The following is a 17609-nucleotide window of genomic DNA, read 5'->3' on the forward strand; positions in this document are numbered from 1 at the left end:
AAATAATACAATAATATGTATAAAAGATAAAGTTAGTAAAAAAAAATAAATGTTGAATGTCAATGGCAAAAGCTCCTTAGTAAAACGTAGAAGCTGAAATTGTAAACGTGGTTTTGTGAACAAAATTACTTCTACGTTTATAGAGAAGAAAATTAACCAAACCAAAAAGGAAAAGTATAGGGTACCAACATATTATCTGTCAACTTCTGCCAACTCTTATTTATAATTGTGTTTCATGGAAGTGTGTTCGTAGATGTGTCTAATAATTAATATATTTTAAATACATATATAAAGAGACACATCCAGAAAATATATCTATAAAGACACTTCTATTAAACACAGCTATAAAAAAGATATTTTTATTAGACACATCCACGAACACACTTCTATGAAACACAATTATAAATAAGAGTTGGCAGAAGTTGGCAGATATGCTATTGGTAACGTAGCGGAACCAAACCAAAAATTGAAACATTCAAGTTGTAAAGTGTTTTTTCTCTTTGCCAAACACACCCCTAATAATTCAACCGATAAATTAACTGTTTCATCCTTTACCACAAGGTGCGGTATTTCAAACAATAGAAACCTATTACATTCAACAACAAAAAGCTACAACATCTATGACCAATAAATAACAAAGAATTGAATTGCTTTCAAAGAAGAAAGACTATTAGATATAAAACGGTGGAAGAAGCATCCATCGGGAGCCTCAATTCTACAAATGAACCATGTTGTAATTAAGTTAACTGAGAGACTTGAGGTGGAATATCTGACATCTTGGAACGTAAGAACCCTGTTTTGAAGCCTGTTCAAACTTCTTGGTAGCAGCTTCATTTTCCTCTAAGTTAATTTGTTGGAAAAACTTAACCCACCAGGATGAACTCCTCATCTTAGCCTGAACCAAATGCAAATCCGTTAGTATTTGTTATCCATAATTTACAGCATTAAAATGTTTTACACAAACATTCAATCAGATCTATAAGTGATAATGATGCAGCAAGAAAACCGCAAATAACAATAAAATGTACTTACTGCTCTTCCAAATTTAGAAACATCTGCAACCTTAGCCTTTTGGTTGCCTGGAAGACCTATATTTACAAATATTATCATTTATCAGATATAGATGCCAACATGCTAATAAAAGGTCCATAATATTATTTTCTTCTAAGCTAAAAAATTCAAATACACAAACAATTCCACCAAGAAAGACTAAAATGTATGATTTTTCATATATGCTAAATATTATACAGGACACTATCTTCAACATATAAACAACTCTGAAGATAACATATTCTACTTTTAGAGCTAAGTTACTTAATTCTGTTTTAACAGAAAAGGAATTTTGACAAATACAAACTAGTTAAGTGCACTTACCAGTAAATATAGCAATGCCATCTCCTGATACCCTTGCTAAATCTGGAAGAGTCTTGTTAAGGTATCTAGGAGACAAGAAATCAAGGGCATCTGAAACAATTACAAGAGAGAAAGATTTTGGCCTGTATGGAAGAGGGAACTTGATATCGGCCACGCGAACAATGCCTCTGCGGATTAGTCCTTTGCAATTACTATCAGCATCCTCTATGTCATATGGTTCTACACCCCAGGCTTCAGTTTCTTCCTCTTTCAGCAATTTAGATACCACATAGCAAGTATCAGGTCCAACATGTAATACTTTATGTAGGTTGTCCCCATATGCTTTCTGCAAAATCGGAATTGCTCGTTGGACCTCATCAGTACATAAATACTCACCTGCATTTGGAAAAAAAATATGTGTCATTTCAAAATAGAAGTGAAAAAAAATTAGAGTAGCAAAGATTACTGAGTTCATCCACATGATTCTTCCTTAGGGTATAATAACAATGCTATTATCATAAAACAGGACTACTACAAAAACAAAATGCAGATCACTGAAGCAACCCAATGCATAGCACATTAGGAGAAACACTTGGTTACATGAAATCCAGATAAGGCCATCAACTTAGGTAACATCTTTATACTGTTCATATTAAGTATGAAATAATCAACTATAATTAATCTCTTATGCACTAAACCAGAAACAATTGTCTTAGTTGAAACTAACAAAAGGAAACTGCTATCCTAAAACAATTGCTAACTAGAGTGATGCACTTCTTAAAGCATAATGAGTTTGTAAAAAAGTTAATGAAATGATATTGAGTTAAGAGACATTCATCAATGGGCAGGACGTAACCTTAAGTGGTCCTTAACTATGAAAATGTTTAGTTTTCCGCAAAGGTCACACAACCAATAATAAAAGGAAAAAGAAAAATCATATGCGACACATTTAATGGCTATGTACATACTAAAATCAGCTATCAAAATCAGCCACATACAAATACACATTGAAAATAAATTAAACTACACATGTAAGAGGAATGCTAGGGGGCCAGCAACTTTTGTGATTTGTAGCCATCAAATAGCCATCAATAATGGTTTTAATGGTGTGAGATTGGTGTGAGATTTCATCCAATGGCTTACTTTTCTTTGCTGGTTACATGCTGGTTAGAATTTAACAAAGTTGCTGGCCCTCTAGACTTTTCCCTTATACACAAATACATTGGTGACTGATTTTGGTGTATGAATAGCATTTTTGTATGTTCAATGGCTTAGAAGAAAAAGGAGAAAAAGAAACAACAGTTATTACCTTCGACTCTGTTAACAGACTCTAAACGGCTACCAGATCCACCTATAGAAGGAGAAAGAAATGTAGCTTATAGTAACTGCCATATGCGCATAAAATAGGAAAGCAATATCTGTATTGAAGTGAGAAACAAACCTGAGCCCTTGTGTAAATAGAAAACGAGAAAAAGACCTCCCTACACAAGTTACAAAAACAATAGCTATTAAAAGAAAAAGAAAAGAAACAAATTATATATATATATACATATAACCTCCATCACTACGCTAATGTAATTACCACTTACCAGGACTATGAGGCCAACCGACAAAACTGGCGAAGACTTTGATTTGGAAGATGAAAACAATCCACTTCCGCGAGATGGATTCACCGGTCTCCGCGACATCTCTTTCTGAAGATAATATCAACTCAGAGTTCTGAATGTTTAATCGGTAATCTGCAAAAGACGCAGATCAGGTGCGTATAGAAATAGAAGCGTGCGTGGCAACTACGTCAAAAAGAATGAAAATAAATAAGTGATTGAAGGTTGCATTACACAGCTCCATAGGAAGCTGGTTCATTATTATTATGGATCCGTACAAGGGTGTCATCTTACCAGCTAACCCTGTTGCGGGACGTGCATTATTATGCCAAACGCTTTCAGTCTCAGAAGCAGAGCCTTGGAAGTTAGATCTCAATTTAGCGCGTTTTGTCTGTCCTCTCCAAACACACTCGCAATTTAGAGAATGCTATATGACATTGAGAATTAGTGAATGAGTTGGTATTCACTTCAATATAATTTTTTTATTATTTTATATTGATATTTTTAATATGAAAATAAATTTATACAGTACAAGAATATCCTTTTTATCAATTATTTAATTTAGTTTTTATACATTATAAACATAAAATAATTTTATGCAGATAATTAATTATATTTTTATGTTAATAAAATAATTCATTTTTAATTAATTAATTAAAATTTTATCTAAATACATAAATTTAATTGAATGAATGTGTAAAATTTTAAAATTAAACTATTATTTTTAATATAAAAATAAAATATTTACAACACAAAAGTTGTACAGAAAAATAATGTATGTAATTTTTTTTTATTGTTCTGCTATGCTTTACCAAAGGAGCGCACATTACATTATACACTTTATTTTTTTTTTTTTTTTATTATTATTATTATTATTATTATAGTTCGAACGCACTTAAAAATAGGTGATACACTGATACTTCAATTGTCGCTTGTCGGTTGTTAGGTGCTTTGTACTCTTTTTTTTTTGTCAGGAGGTGCTTTGTACTTATAAGTTGTAACAAGTAAGTATCTACTAGCCAACAATGCCCAACCATTGGATTTATATATGGGCTTTATGTGGGCCTCCCTTGATTCGTTAAGCTATTCATCTCGGCCCAATAGTTGTGGCCCCAAAAACAACAATGAAGAGAGGTAATAGAAGGTAGGGTTGAAAGTGAGTCAAGCCAACTCATGAGCTAGCTTGAACTCGACTCATTAATAGTTCAATAAGTTAAACTCGTGAACTGGTAAGTCGAGCTTGAACTTGAAATTGAGCTCATAAATTAAATGAGCCGAGTTTGAGCTTGGATAAGCTTAACTCATTAACTCGTGAGTTGGCTCGATTATATATATAATATTAAAAGTATAGATTAAATGCATATAGAATATGCGTATTAATAATTTAATATATATATAATTTTAATAGTAATTTTTTATAGTCATTTTTTATATATAATTTTAATGTAGGACATAAATAAATTTATAATGGATAGATAGACCATATATAAAATTTATCTTTTTTTAATATTTTTTAATATATATATATATATATATAAGTTATAATTTATTGATATAGAATTTTAGATTATATTCCTATTATTTGAGCCTACTCGTGAGCTCGAGCCAGCTCGTGAGCTTTCGTTGAGCTGAGCTTGAGCTTGCAAAATAGGCTTGATTGTTAATGAGTCAAGTCGTGAGCCAAGCTTAATTTTCGTGAGCCGAATTTGAGCTTAGTTTAGCTCGGCTCAGCTCGGCTCACTTTCAGCCCTACTAGAAGGTGAAAATTTATTGATCGCGATGCGAAGTAACTTCATGTAGGGTATTCGCAGTGCGGTTTAAATTCGTTTTGAGTTAAAAATTCATCCGATCTAAACACTAATTTTATTTGTGGTGCTGGATTGGATGATTCAATTTCAAGCGGTTTGAATTAGATTAAATTTGCGGTTTTATAAATTAAAAAATTAAATATATATAATAAAATTATAAATTAATTAAAAAATCAACCATAATATAACATAACAATAAAAATAAAATTATAAATTAGTTAAAATAAATAAATAAAAAATATTTTAAATATAAAATATTTATTAAATAATAATAATATATAAATAATATAAAAATATATAATAAATTGAACATATTATAAATATAATTGTAAATATAATAATAAAATAAAAATATTATAACATATTGTACAATTTAAATTGAATTGGATTAATTATAAAAAATAAATCTAAAATTTAATTCAATTACAAAATAAAATCCAATCAAATTTAAATTAGTGCCGTTTTAATTGATTTTCTATCTGAATTAAATTGAACCACCGATTTAATTTAAATCTGGTTGGAGTTGAAATTGAACACCCCTATCTTCTTGGGCTCATCCGTTAAAAGAGTAGGTGAAACTAAAAGAGGTTTTGCAAGTTTGAACTGCAATTTTACAAGTCGGTGAAAGAAAGAGAGAAGAATAAAAGCGAGCGAAGATAGCAGAGAAGGATATGTGGAAGAAGAAGAATCGTTGATCGGAAGGAAGAGAGATGAAGGAGGAAGCAGGGAAAGACAAAGACAAAGGCGAAGAAGGTCCCAAGCTTTGGGGAATTTTCCTATTCGCCCTAATTGGCGCCACCGCCACTACTTTTGCCGTGAGTTTTCCGCATTCCTCTCTCCCTCTTCCAATTTCAACTGTGCCCCTATGTTTTCCTTTTTCGCAATCGATCTTAGGTTTAGATTCAGTTGAGTGTGTTCCTTTACTTGTTCCTCGTGATGCTTGTGGCCTTAGAGATGTGGATTTGGATAATTCTGTTTTGCGAAACGTTTCGATGTTTGGTGTTATCGTTTTGCATGATGGTTGAAGAGTTATTTTGCAGGTTGGTCAGCTGCGGAGGACTGTTGATTGGTTCTATTTGCAGGTATTTAGCTCGTTTGTATTTCGTTACTTTGTAGAGATAAACTTGTTGCTGCATCAGTTTACTAGAGTGAAGATAAATGCATTTTGATGTTTGATTGTACATTATAATGATTGGATGAGTTATTGCCTTATTGGCGAATCAATTCGTTTTTCCTACTGCAAAAAAGCTTGTTCATCTGTGTTGTATCCCTCCATATAAAAATAAATGATTCTTTGACTAAATTAATACATTTGAAAATTAACATATAAGGATGCAATTTTCAAATACTCTTCTCAGTTTATTCAAAGAAAAAGTTATTTCGAAACAGAGGAAGCATTAAATTGTGCATTTGTCTTTGTATTTTAGATTATTTGGTTGTACTTGTACTAGGACCTTAGGATTTTATTTTATTCCACACTGAAACTGATCTTGTATGCTTTTGATCCCTTTGTTGTAGTGGTCCAGGTCACAATCGTCAGGGAAAGGAAGGAGTGGCGGTTCTTTCCGAACAGCGTTTCAGGAAGAAGCATGGAGGAGACACAATAAACGGATGCAAGAAGAGTATGAGGAGGAGATGGAAAGAGTGGTGAGTTGTTTTTCTTTCATACTCAAGTTCTCCTTCTGTATAAACTGCGCTTTGTCTTGTTCAAATTTGAGATATTAAGATATTTATTTTATAAAAAATGTTTAGTCTGAGTCACAATAATTTGTGAAGAAACAAGTTTTATTGCTTGGTAATAAACCGGAAATAGATGCAAATTTTAACTTGCTTAAGTATCAGTTGGCTGGTTGTCCTATACATTGCAGCTTGAGCCAGTAGTTAATATTTTTAATCTGGTTTTATTTGTAACTGTAGGAACGAATAAGGCGTATGCAAAATGTGTTTAACAGAGAAAGAAATAAATACAGAAGAAGCTATGAAAGCTGGAAGGACGGTGGACCTGGTGCGTATCATCAGAATTTCCAGAGAGAAGATTGGTATTGGAAGACTGATACATCCTTCAAAGATCATAATTGGAGGACAAATTATCGAGAAGCTCCTCGAGAGAGTGGAAGCTATGCGTTATCGCATCACTACTCAGTTTTGGGTCTTGACAGGTACTCACAGAAGTCTTAGATACTGGCCCATGTAAGATGTAGTTTCAGGGGGACGCGGTTTTTTCCTTATAATAGTTATTTACTTATATTGCTGAAGGAACTACAAGGTAGTAGTTCTTGTTATAGTTTAGAAAAATTATGAGAGTTTTGGTGGGAGGAAGAAAATTTTTTATGGTTACACTGATAACAAAATGGTTATATGGGTTAGTACATCTTTATAAGTACTATGAACCAGGAAAAGTCAGTGAGGACCAATCTCAGTTTAATTGCTGTGTGTTCACAGACCAAGTCTTAAACAACTGTTATATTTTGATATCTGCTAATAGTTGAGATTTTCAAGATCAGTATCTGTGAGTCGTTATTCTTCTGTATTACTACCATTGACCATTAAAATTTAACTTTCCCTTTTATGGATCAGGTTTAGAAGAACTCCATACTCAGATGATGAGATTAAGGTGACTTTTTCTTTTGGCATGAGCTTATATTGCTAATGCTAGGATATTAATGTTAGTGGTGTGCTTGATTTTATCAGCTACTTACTATATCCATCACGCTCGTCTTCATGGAATGGATGTTTCATCATATTTTATTTTTAGATTCTTTACATTTATCAACTGCTGTCTTCTCTACATAGAGAGCTTGTAATTTTTATTCATGCTAGGTGTTTGCATGACTTCAATTCTAATGTCAATCTTAGAAACTCACTGTACTCTGTACTCTGTAAATATGTTACCTTAAATGTCTCAATTCATTTCTAAAACTTCCCTATTCATTTGCAGACAGCATTTAGGACAAAGGCAAAAGAGCATCATCCTGATCAGAACCAGGATAATAGAGGTAGGTGACCAACTTATCTGTGTAGGATCAATCTAAGACCATGGCTCTAATCACAGGTATGTGAATGTGAAAATCTTGCAGAAGCTGCTGAGGCTAAATTCAAAGAAGTGATGACTTCATACGAGGCCATAAAACATGAACGTAAGAATGGGAGTATGTAATTGTCCTGGGACTTGAAAGGATGCAAGGTATTTTTAATAACATCAAGCTAAAATACTGTGCACTAAATTTTCAGCTGCAATTTCAGAATAGGGTTTTTTTTTTTGGCTCTTGTAATTCATAGAAGAGGTGTGTATTTAATTGATTGGAATTCCAATCGGACATGCAGTGCCCACGTAACATGGTTTAGATTCTGAGGAGGAGGTTGTGTGCGTAAAAATAATTTTACTTCCTTTGTAAGTAGGCATATATTATTACATAATCAGAGAGCATTTCTGTTGGGCAAATGACGTGAACAAATGAGATTCAATTTTACATGAATGTCCTGAATGCAAATGTGGTTCATGGATGTCTTATTTGCATATTTATATAAATTGAATTCAATTGATTCGATTTACTATGAGTAGCCCATAGGTAAACCGAATTGAATGGATTCGATTTACTACATATACATGTAAATCGAATTGATTGGAAAGTCATTCTGTTTCTTCCCCTTGAGTAAGTAGAATCTGACAAATCTTTAAGAAAATAGATCTGCGTTGGAAGTTTAGATTGTACGAAGAAATTCTGGAATTGTAGGCAGCACGATTCCATTGGGTTGGCAATCAAATTGCCATGCTCCTAACGCCAGGCAACATATAAGAGCCTTACTGCCTTTGGAGGGACGGGTTGTTGGACCCAAATGCCTTCCAATGGTGGACAATTGACATTTAGTCTACAGCCCACGTATAAGTACACGCCTATGACTATTTTTAATAGTTTTTTTCAAATCAATTATTTATAATCATGTTATTATAATCTATTCTTACTTTTAAATGATTTTAAGTAGTTTATCTTCGTTTAGCACTCAACATAAAAATATGCCTCAGCTTTGTTCTTGTGTGGTCTGAATTTTGATCGCAGAAGACAACTGTAAATTTTGCTGTCTCACTCTTTTCCATATTTCTATTAAATACATATTGCATCCAGCTTAGAAATAATAGATTTTAGTCGTCTGAAGTGAGGAGTCAATGATATAATTTAAGGGTTTAATAGGGCAAATGATAAACTTACCATTAGTGAAAGGTTTTAAATATTTTTATCTAATGATTGCAAAACAAATGTATTGAAAATTTAAATTTTTTATATTTTGAATCAACTTTTTTTTAATTTGTAAATTTAACATTTGTACTCTATTTAGGGAACAAGATAGATAAATTCATAATTTAAATAGGATTTAGCTAATTAGTATCTTAAGAATACTAGTTAAGGTATTAGTATAATTGATAACTAAAAATTTTAAGTTTGTAATGTATTTATTTAATAAGAAATGTATAGAAGTTAGAAAAATTATCAAAGTAACCTTAATTAGTATTTTTAAGACATTTATTAACAAAATTCATTTAAATAGTGGGATAAACTTTTGTCATCAACATTTATGCGGATTTCTTGTTTTGGTTTAAAATTCCAGATTATATTTTTTCCAGATTTGTGAACTCCAAAGTACGGGTTCAAAACCCTCTTTTCTTTTGGGTCAGGAACCAGGCCAGCAACCTGGCCCAGAACCAAAGAAAAGCGACCTTCAACCCAGTACCCCTCTTAAGCGTTTTTTTTTTTTTCTGGATTGAAATCCCAAATTTATGTTTCCTATCCCAGAAAGGAGAATATCTCAAATTTATGTACTTCCTGAGGTTTGAAATTCTATATAATCTACAGCAGGGTTCTTACTTTGGGTCGAATTGGAGTTTAAAATTTAGAATGATTTCTTAGGGCTCAAAATCCTAAATAATTATATATTAAGTTGGTTCAAATTTTCAAAAAGAGTTTTTTGTGATGCAAATTCTAAATTTATATCTTTAGGGCTTTGAAACGTTAAGTAATTATATATTGGTGAAATCAAAACCCCCAGATTGGTTTTTTCAGATTCTAATTATGTGGTCCAAAATCCTCATAGAATTAGTATACTTTATGGTTTAACATCTGAAGTTAATATATAGAATTAGTATACTTTTATTCTAACGTTTACGTTTTATTTCCCTAATATTTTATTTGCTGTCAATGATATATGTATGTTACCTTAACATACTTCAAAAAAAAAATATTAAAATTTATTATTTTTAGTCAATCGACAATGTTTAAAAATATAGATTAAAAATATGTTATTGAATTACTAGATTAAGGACTAGTTTGATTGGTTTTTGAAAATTATTTATTTATTATTTTTAAAAAGATATTTTTTTTAATAAACAAAAATTATTTCATACTTAAACTTTTTTAAAAAATTTCAAATATTAAAAACTGTTTTTTTAATAAGGTATTGTTAGTTTTTAGAAAAAAATAAATAATTTATTTTTTTTAATAAAAAAATCAAAACTAACACAGAATTGGACGACTAAAAGTCTAAAAGTGTTGACAAAACTCAAATAAATCTGCTCGTTATTAAGCTTTTCTCTACTCCAGATCATACTAGTGTGATGTGTTGCTCACAACATAAATTGGATAGAATTAAATACACCTAAACAAACAAACAAAAAATTGAATAAGAATCTCATCTCTGTTGTAAAATAAATAAATAAGGAAGAGAAATAAATATAAAATAGAGAAGTATAAATTTTATGTCACTGTAATAGAAGTAATTTATATGTTTACTATTATAAATATTATAACTTAAAATCAAAGGGAGAGAGTTTATATGTATTGAGAGAGAGAAATATTTGTGATTGTTATTGATGTGTATATTGCTTCAGAGCAAACTCCTATTTATATACATATAAGGGATCACCTTTTTCAAACTTCATTAATTGTAACCTCTCTTGATATCCTGAGTAAAATTGAGAAATGGGCATCCACCTCATATCCTACTCATACTTATCACAACACTTTCTCTTGGATGACTATTTAGGATTATACTTCATTAAAACCTTAATAAAGAAAAACCCAATAGGAAAAAACTTTAGTGAAGGAAAAAGAGTACAAAATCCTTTGTGATGGAAACTATCTCATTAAAAACCTTGTCAAGAAAAACCCAATGGGAAAAAACCTGAACAAGGAAAAAAGAGTACAGTCTCCCCCTCTTGTCGACATCATTTAACATCTCAAAATCGACGCATCCCAATGTGATGTACCAATTTTTCAAAGGAGGATTTTGGGTGTGACTTTGTAAATAAATCTGTCAGATTATCACTTGATCGGAACTGTTGGACATCAATTGTCCCTTGATTTTGAAGATCGTGAGTGAAAAAGAATTTTAGAGAAATATGCTTTGTTCTATCTCCTTTGATGTATCCACCCTTAAGTTGAGCAATGCATGCTGTATTATTTTCAAACAGGACAGTTGGAGCTATCTTATGATCAATCAGTCCACATAATGACATAATATATTGGATCAAACCCATATAGCCATGTACTACACTATTATAAGAATCGGAGCACATGGCTCATCAAGTAGCAAACATCACTCCATTTCTGAAACATCTTCTAAAAGAGATTGCCAAATGCCAATTCAAGTAGTTATCAAGGAGGCAAAAGGAAGAAAATAAGGAAACATAAACGAAACTGAGAAAATGAAATATTTGTTTCGAATGCAGTGGATAGAAAACAATCTGTAGATTTATGAATGGATGGAAGAAAGGAAAGATGTGTAAAAAATCAGTTCGAGTTATAAGCAACAAGGGATGAACGCTGAACATTCAAGAACAAGAGAAGAGAGCTTTTGAACTCTGATTTCTTGATATGAATTGCAGAGACTGAAAACTTGATTAGTGAATTTCGAATTGTTGATGTTACAAGTTTAGCTATATATAGTGTGAAAATCACTAACTAACTATCCTACTTAGTATAAATACAATGAGCAGTTGCTAAGAGAAAAAATAATTGTCTAATTAATTCTATACATGTTAGCAAGTTAGTTATGTAGAGGAGTATGAAGTATGAGTAGAAGAAGGTGAAATCTGAAGGCATAAAGCTGGTTCACAACCCCCCTCCTCCCCCCCCCCCTTCAAGGTTGGGCTTATGAAGGTCATATAAGGCAAGCTTGGAGTGACAAGAAGAGAAGGGTGCATAGAAGAGGACTTTGGTGAAGATATCGGAAGTTTGGTGCAATGTGGAGATGGAAAGGAGCTTGATAGCTTGTGCTTGAGCCTTGTTGCGCACTATATGGCAGTCAGCTTCTATATGTTTGGTACGTTTGTGGAACACCGGATTGGCCGCAATATGCAATACGGATTGACTATCACAATAGATAGCGGCTGGTCTGAGGATTGAAATTTTGAGATCTTGAAGAATGAAGATGATCCATTGAGCTTCACACGTCGAGGCAGCCAAGGCTCTATACTCGGCTTCAGTGGAAAAGCGAGCAACGATAACCTGTTTCTTACTGTTCCAAGTGATTAGTGTAGTACCCAAGAAAAAACAATAACCGGATATGGATCTCCTTGTGTCAGGACAGGTGGCTCAGTCACTATCTGAGAAGTCAATGAGTTGTAAATCTGATTCGGTCTTGAATAAAAGACCCTGGGCAGGAGCTGATTTCAGATATTTTAGGACTCTTAGAGCGGCTTAAAAGTGTTTACTAGTGGAACAATAAAAAAATTGACTTAGCTTTCCAATGACAAAGCTAATTTCGGGTCTTATATTGGTTAGGTATAAGAGTCTTCCTAGTAGTCTTCTATATTCACCAGCATTTGGCATTGGGTCTCCAAATTCTTTAGAGAGATGAGAAGTGTAATTCATAGGAGTTGAGCAACTCTTGGATCCAAGCATGCCATATTCTTCCAGTATGTTTAGACAATATTTTCTTCGATACATTGCTATTCCTAGGGGTGCCAAGCGGGTTGGCGGGCTAAGCCCGGTAAATCTCCTCTTTTTTTTTTCACTATTAACTATTAAATAATATATATAATTTTACAATCATTTTAATAAATTTATAATTTTTAAAAGTATAAAAAAAATTATAATTTTTATATTCACAAACATTAAAATCTTTATAATTATAAATATCTAATAAACATAATTATAAACCAAGTTTTCATCCAAAACATAATTATAAATGTTGTCTCCAAAATAAAATAAACGTAATCCAAAACATAATTATAAATATTGTCTCCAAAGAAAAATAAAGGGTTAAGTTCGATTTTGGTCCCCAACGTAGAGGTCGAAAATCGGAATCGTCCCCAACTTTTTTTTTGCTACAAAATGGTCCCCAAGGTTTCAATTTGTTTTAAAATCGTCCCTCGGACGAAAATACCCTTCTTCGATCACCCAAAATCAACCACCACCACCACCACCCCTACCACCACCAGAATAGAAGCCTACGCCCAACCTGAACTACCGCCACCACCACCATTATCATCATCAGAACAACAAAATCAAACAGGAACCCAAGTTAAACCAGAACCCACGACCACGACCACCACCACCACCACCACCATCATCATCATCATCATCATCATCATCATCATCATCATCATCATCATCATCAGAACCATCAACAAAATTAAAAATCAGAAGAACCATCAACCAAAAATAGAACATCAAGCAGAAGCGGAAGAACAGCAGAAGCAATTTTCAGCAATTCAATAACAGAAGGTCAACAACAACAACAATAATTCAGCAGCAATTTTCAACAATTCAATATCCTAAAATCAACTAACAGAAAATTAAAATCTAGCTAAACTAATCCAGAATCAAATCAAGCATCTAACACTAACCAAAAACAGAAATTGAAAGCAAAATGATAACTGGATTATGAAAATAGAAAATAGAAAAGAGGGAACAGGGAAGGCAGTGGTTGAGCGCGGTGGTCTGGGCATGACAGGAAGGGGCTGGAGGGAGGGTAACGGGCGGTGGTGAGCTCTAATTCCTTCTGTGACAGGGATTGAGGGAGGGGAAGCGGGGAGGCTCGTTGGCGGTGGTGAAGCAGGGGAGGCTCCACGTTGCTGCGCGATGGTGAAGCAGAGGAGGCTCGCCAGCAGTGAGCTCTGGGGAGAAGAAGAAGAAGAAGAAGAAGAAGAAGAAGAAGAAGAAGAAGAAGAAGAAGAAGAAGAAGAAGAAGAAGAAGAAGAAGAAGAAGAAGAAGAAGAAGAAGAAGAAGAAGAAGAGGCGGCAGTGGCAGCGGCAGGCGGGCAGTGGCCCTTCTCGCGCCCAACCCCCCCCCCTTTCTTTCTCTCCCCACCCCTGCTTCTCTGTACCCTTTCTTTCCTTTTTTTATTTATTTTATATATATTTTATTTTATAATTTTTTTAATGAAGGGTAATTTGGTAATAAAAAAATAAAATTGGTAAAAAGGACGATTTTAAAACAAAATGAAACATTGGGGGACCATTTTGTAGCAAAAAAAAAGTTGGGGACGATTCCGATTTTTGACCTCTACGTTGGGGACCAAAATCGAACTTAACCCCAAAATAAACATAATCCAAAACATTCAATTTTTATCTTCATTCTCTTGTAAGTTGGGTTAGAGAAAGTTAGGTTTTGGCAAAAAAATTGCAAAATACCCCCTTGCCAAAAAAATACTAAGCCCGGCCCACCCCGCCCCGCCAAAATCTGTGGTTTAAGCAGTGCGGGTTAGGTGGACTTTTGCTATTTAGCGGTCCCAATTTTCCAATCCGGTCCACTTTTTGGCGGGTTACGCAGGCCGGCCCGACGGGTTTAGACCCGTTTGGCACCCCTAGCTATTCCTCTCTTGCTTCGAGCAAACTCAAAGCCAAGAAAGAACTTTAATTCTCCAATGTCTTTAATTTTGAAGAGGTCAAGAAGATGTTGCTTCAAAGCTGTGATTTTTCTGATGCAGTTTTCAGCAAGTACTAAGTCATCGACATAGACTATCACAACTGTGAATCTGAAACCAACAACCTTTGTGAACAGACTATAATCATGTTTTGACTGAGTGTAGCCAAAGTTGACCAAAGTGTAAGCTAATTTTGAATTTCACTGTCTACTGGCTTGCTTTAAGCCATAGAATGACTTCTCTAATTTGCATACCATCTTCGGATTAGACACGTTCAAGCCAAGGATGGTTTTATGTAGACTTTCTCTTCAAGATCTCCATGTAAAAATGTTATGTTCACATCCAACTGGTGGACGAACCAGTCTTTGGCAGCTACAATGGCTAGAAGAATCCTCAATGTGTTCATTTTTACTACGGGACTAATGGTGTCAAAATAGTTCTGGCCTAGAACTTGGGTGAATCCTTTTGCTACCAGTCGGGCTTTGCATCTTTCAACACTTCCATCAGCCTTAAGCTTAGTCTTAAAAACCCATTTGCAGTCGATTGCATGCTTGCCAGCTAGTAAAGTAGTGAGTGACTAGGTTCAGTTTTCATCAAGGGCAGCAAGTTCTGATTTGATAGCCTCTTGCCAACAGAGATACATCACAGCCTCTTTATAAGTTTTGGGGTCTGTTTTGGTGATCAAGGCAATGGAGAATTTTCTTTTATTTTTTGATAGACTATGATAGGACAGAACATGAGAAAGAGGGTACCTACATGAAACTGGTAATGTAGTTGAGCTAGTAGTTAGAAAACAATGATAATCCTTTAGGTAGGAGGGGCATTTTCTTTCTCTAAGAGGTCTTTCAATGATCGGGCCAGCATTTTGAGGTGCAACAGCATTTTATTGATTGTATGGTATGTTTGATGCACTAATTTGTGGTGAATTGGCCATTTGGCCTTGTGGTGCTACATCCAAATTTGTGGTGTTGTGATAATGAGATGCATTGAAAGGAATGGTTTATTCGAGTTATTTGTATTTTGTGTGTATGTGGTATCAAATAGGAAAGTGTCTGAGAATTGTGCAGGTAATGCATGCCATTTTTGGAAGAATTCTAAATTCTGTGTGTTGCACAAAGGTAGAGTGTTCTCATAGAAAATCACATCTCTTGAAAGAAAGATTTCTTTAAAAGTTAGATCATATAAAATGTAATCTCTTACTCCTTGTTTGTAGCCTAAGAAAATGCATTTTCTAGCTCTCGAATCGAGCTTCTTTCTATTAGCATGAATGGTTGCAGCATATGCTAAACATTCAAAAACCTTGAAATTGTGTATGTTAGGTAGTTTTTTATAAATAATTTCATAAGGGGACTTATTTTTCAAAACACTACTGGAAAGTCTATTGATGATATATATGGCATGAGCAGTTGCATAATGCCATAGTTTCTTTGGTAAGTTTACATAAAACATAATAGTTCTAGTTACTGCTAAAATGTGTTAGTATTTTTTCTCAACTATGCCATTTTGTTGAGGATTTCAACACATATATTTTGGTGTATAATACCTTTTGATGCATAAAATTTAATTAGTTTGAACTCAGCTCCATTGTCCGATCTAACTTGTTTAATAGATTTGTTAAATTGGGTTTGAACTGATTGAACAAAATTTTTTAGCAGTGTGGCAGTTTCAAATTTATGTTTCATAAAAAATAACCAACAAAACCTGCTTTTGTCTTCCACTATTGTAAGAAAATATTTGTGTCCAGCAGTAGAGTAAACATTAATTGGTCCCCATATGTCTATATGTATTAGATCAAATATTTCTTCTAATATAGACATGCTTATTGGAAATGGAAAACACTTTTGCTTAGTATAATGACAAGACTCACAAGGAATGGTACAAAGGTCAGATTTATTGATGAAATTGTAGTTTTGTTGCAATACAAGAATTCTGTCATTTGGTAAGTGCCCTAGTCTAAGATACCACCAGTTTGATGCACTTTTATTCTTATTGCCATGCAGCTTATTACTATTGCTAAGATGTTGTGTTTGTGGTATGAAAGATGCTGCTGCAATTGCTGGTTTTAGTTGAAAGTTTCTTACAGGTTTTAGGTTTTCAAATGCATAAAGCCCCCTTCTTTGCTCAGCTACACCAATCATCCTCGATGAAAGGTAGTCCTGGATCTTGTAACATTTTTCATCAAAGACAAATTCACATTTGAACAAGTTAGTCATTTTGGAAACTGATATGAGATTAAACTTGAAATTTGAAATGTATAAGACCTTTGTGAGAAAAAAGGTTTTAGAGAAAATTATAGTCCCAACTATTGAAGTAATAGTGTTGGTTCCATCTGGCTTCCTAACAAGTATGGGTTCTATTTTATGTAATGAGTAAAAAGACTCTAAACAATATGCTACATGATCGGTTGCTCCTGCATCAATGACCCAGGAGCTAGGTTTAAAAATTGAAACAGACATGGCATAAGCAATACCTTGATGAGAGGGAAATGTGACAATTTGGTTTATGGCATTTTGAGGCTTGTGTGTATCCAGAGATAGCTGCTTCAAGAGAGCTAGCAAAGTATGCTTCTGTTCCCTTGTGAATTCCAGTCCTGCACTACTATCCTCTACTAGCTAGTCATCACTTATTCTTACAAAATTCTCATCATCAATGATAGCATCATTGGTTGCACTGCTTTCTTGCTTGAGATGAGGAAGTAAATTGTGCTTTTTATAACGTGTCGATTAGATGGCCAGTTTTGCCACAGTAGGTACAAACTTTTATTCGTCCTCTTTCTCTACCAGCGGTTCTTCCTCCCCTGCCTCGGCTCCTTCCTCCTTGTGTTGAGAATTTATATGGAGCAGTACTACTTATCAAGATCTTGTTGTTAGTGAGGGGTTCACTACACTGGAACTGACTTTCTTGTTGCAAAAGCAATGAAAAAGCTTGTTCAATGCTTGGTAAAGGCTCCATCAGCATTATTTGTGACCTTACTATCGTATA

The 17609-nt window shown here is 33.7% G+C and overlaps 2 protein-coding genes across 3 annotated transcripts; one reads left to right on the plus strand and one right to left on the minus strand.

The window, feature by feature from the left end:
- Positions 1-466: 466 nt before the first annotated feature.
- LOC107608506 (putative pectin methylesterase CGR3) lies at positions 467-3393 on the minus strand. 2 transcript variants are annotated; one of them, XM_016310277.3, is made up of 7 exons: positions 3252-3393; positions 2943-3092; positions 2795-2834; positions 2663-2704; positions 1375-1749; positions 1033-1088; positions 467-895 (listed from the first exon to the last, which is right to left on the minus strand). In XM_016310277.3, the coding sequence occupies exons 2-7, from the start codon at positions 3039-3041 to the stop codon at positions 743-745; spliced, it is 765 nt and encodes a 254-aa protein (XP_016165763.1). In that variant the 5' UTR covers positions 3042-3092; positions 3252-3393; the 3' UTR covers positions 467-742. The 2 variants fall into 2 exon arrangements, with proteins under 2 accessions (XP_016165763.1, XP_016165764.1); XM_016310278.3 differs by having other exon boundaries at positions 520-895; positions 2943-3143; positions 3252-3385.
- A 1903-nt stretch (positions 3394-5296) lies between these two features.
- Positions 5297-8270, plus strand: LOC107606339 (uncharacterized). The gene is made up of 7 exons (XM_088494086.1): positions 5297-5580; positions 5806-5847; positions 6284-6412; positions 6683-6924; positions 7343-7379; positions 7704-7761; positions 7843-8270. Exons 1-7 carry the CDS (start codon positions 5476-5478, stop codon positions 7920-7922), a joined length of 693 nt encoding a protein of 230 aa, XP_088350212.1. The 5' UTR covers positions 5297-5475; the 3' UTR covers positions 7923-8270.
- The last annotated feature ends 9339 nt before the right edge of the window (positions 8271-17609 follow it).

This window comes from Arachis ipaensis, chromosome B7 (assembly GCF_059453495.1).
Source record: "Arachis ipaensis isolate K30076 ecotype BB chromosome B7, ASM5945349v1, whole genome shotgun sequence".
NCBI classification, from domain to species: Eukaryota; Viridiplantae; Streptophyta; class Magnoliopsida; order Fabales; family Fabaceae; genus Arachis; species Arachis ipaensis.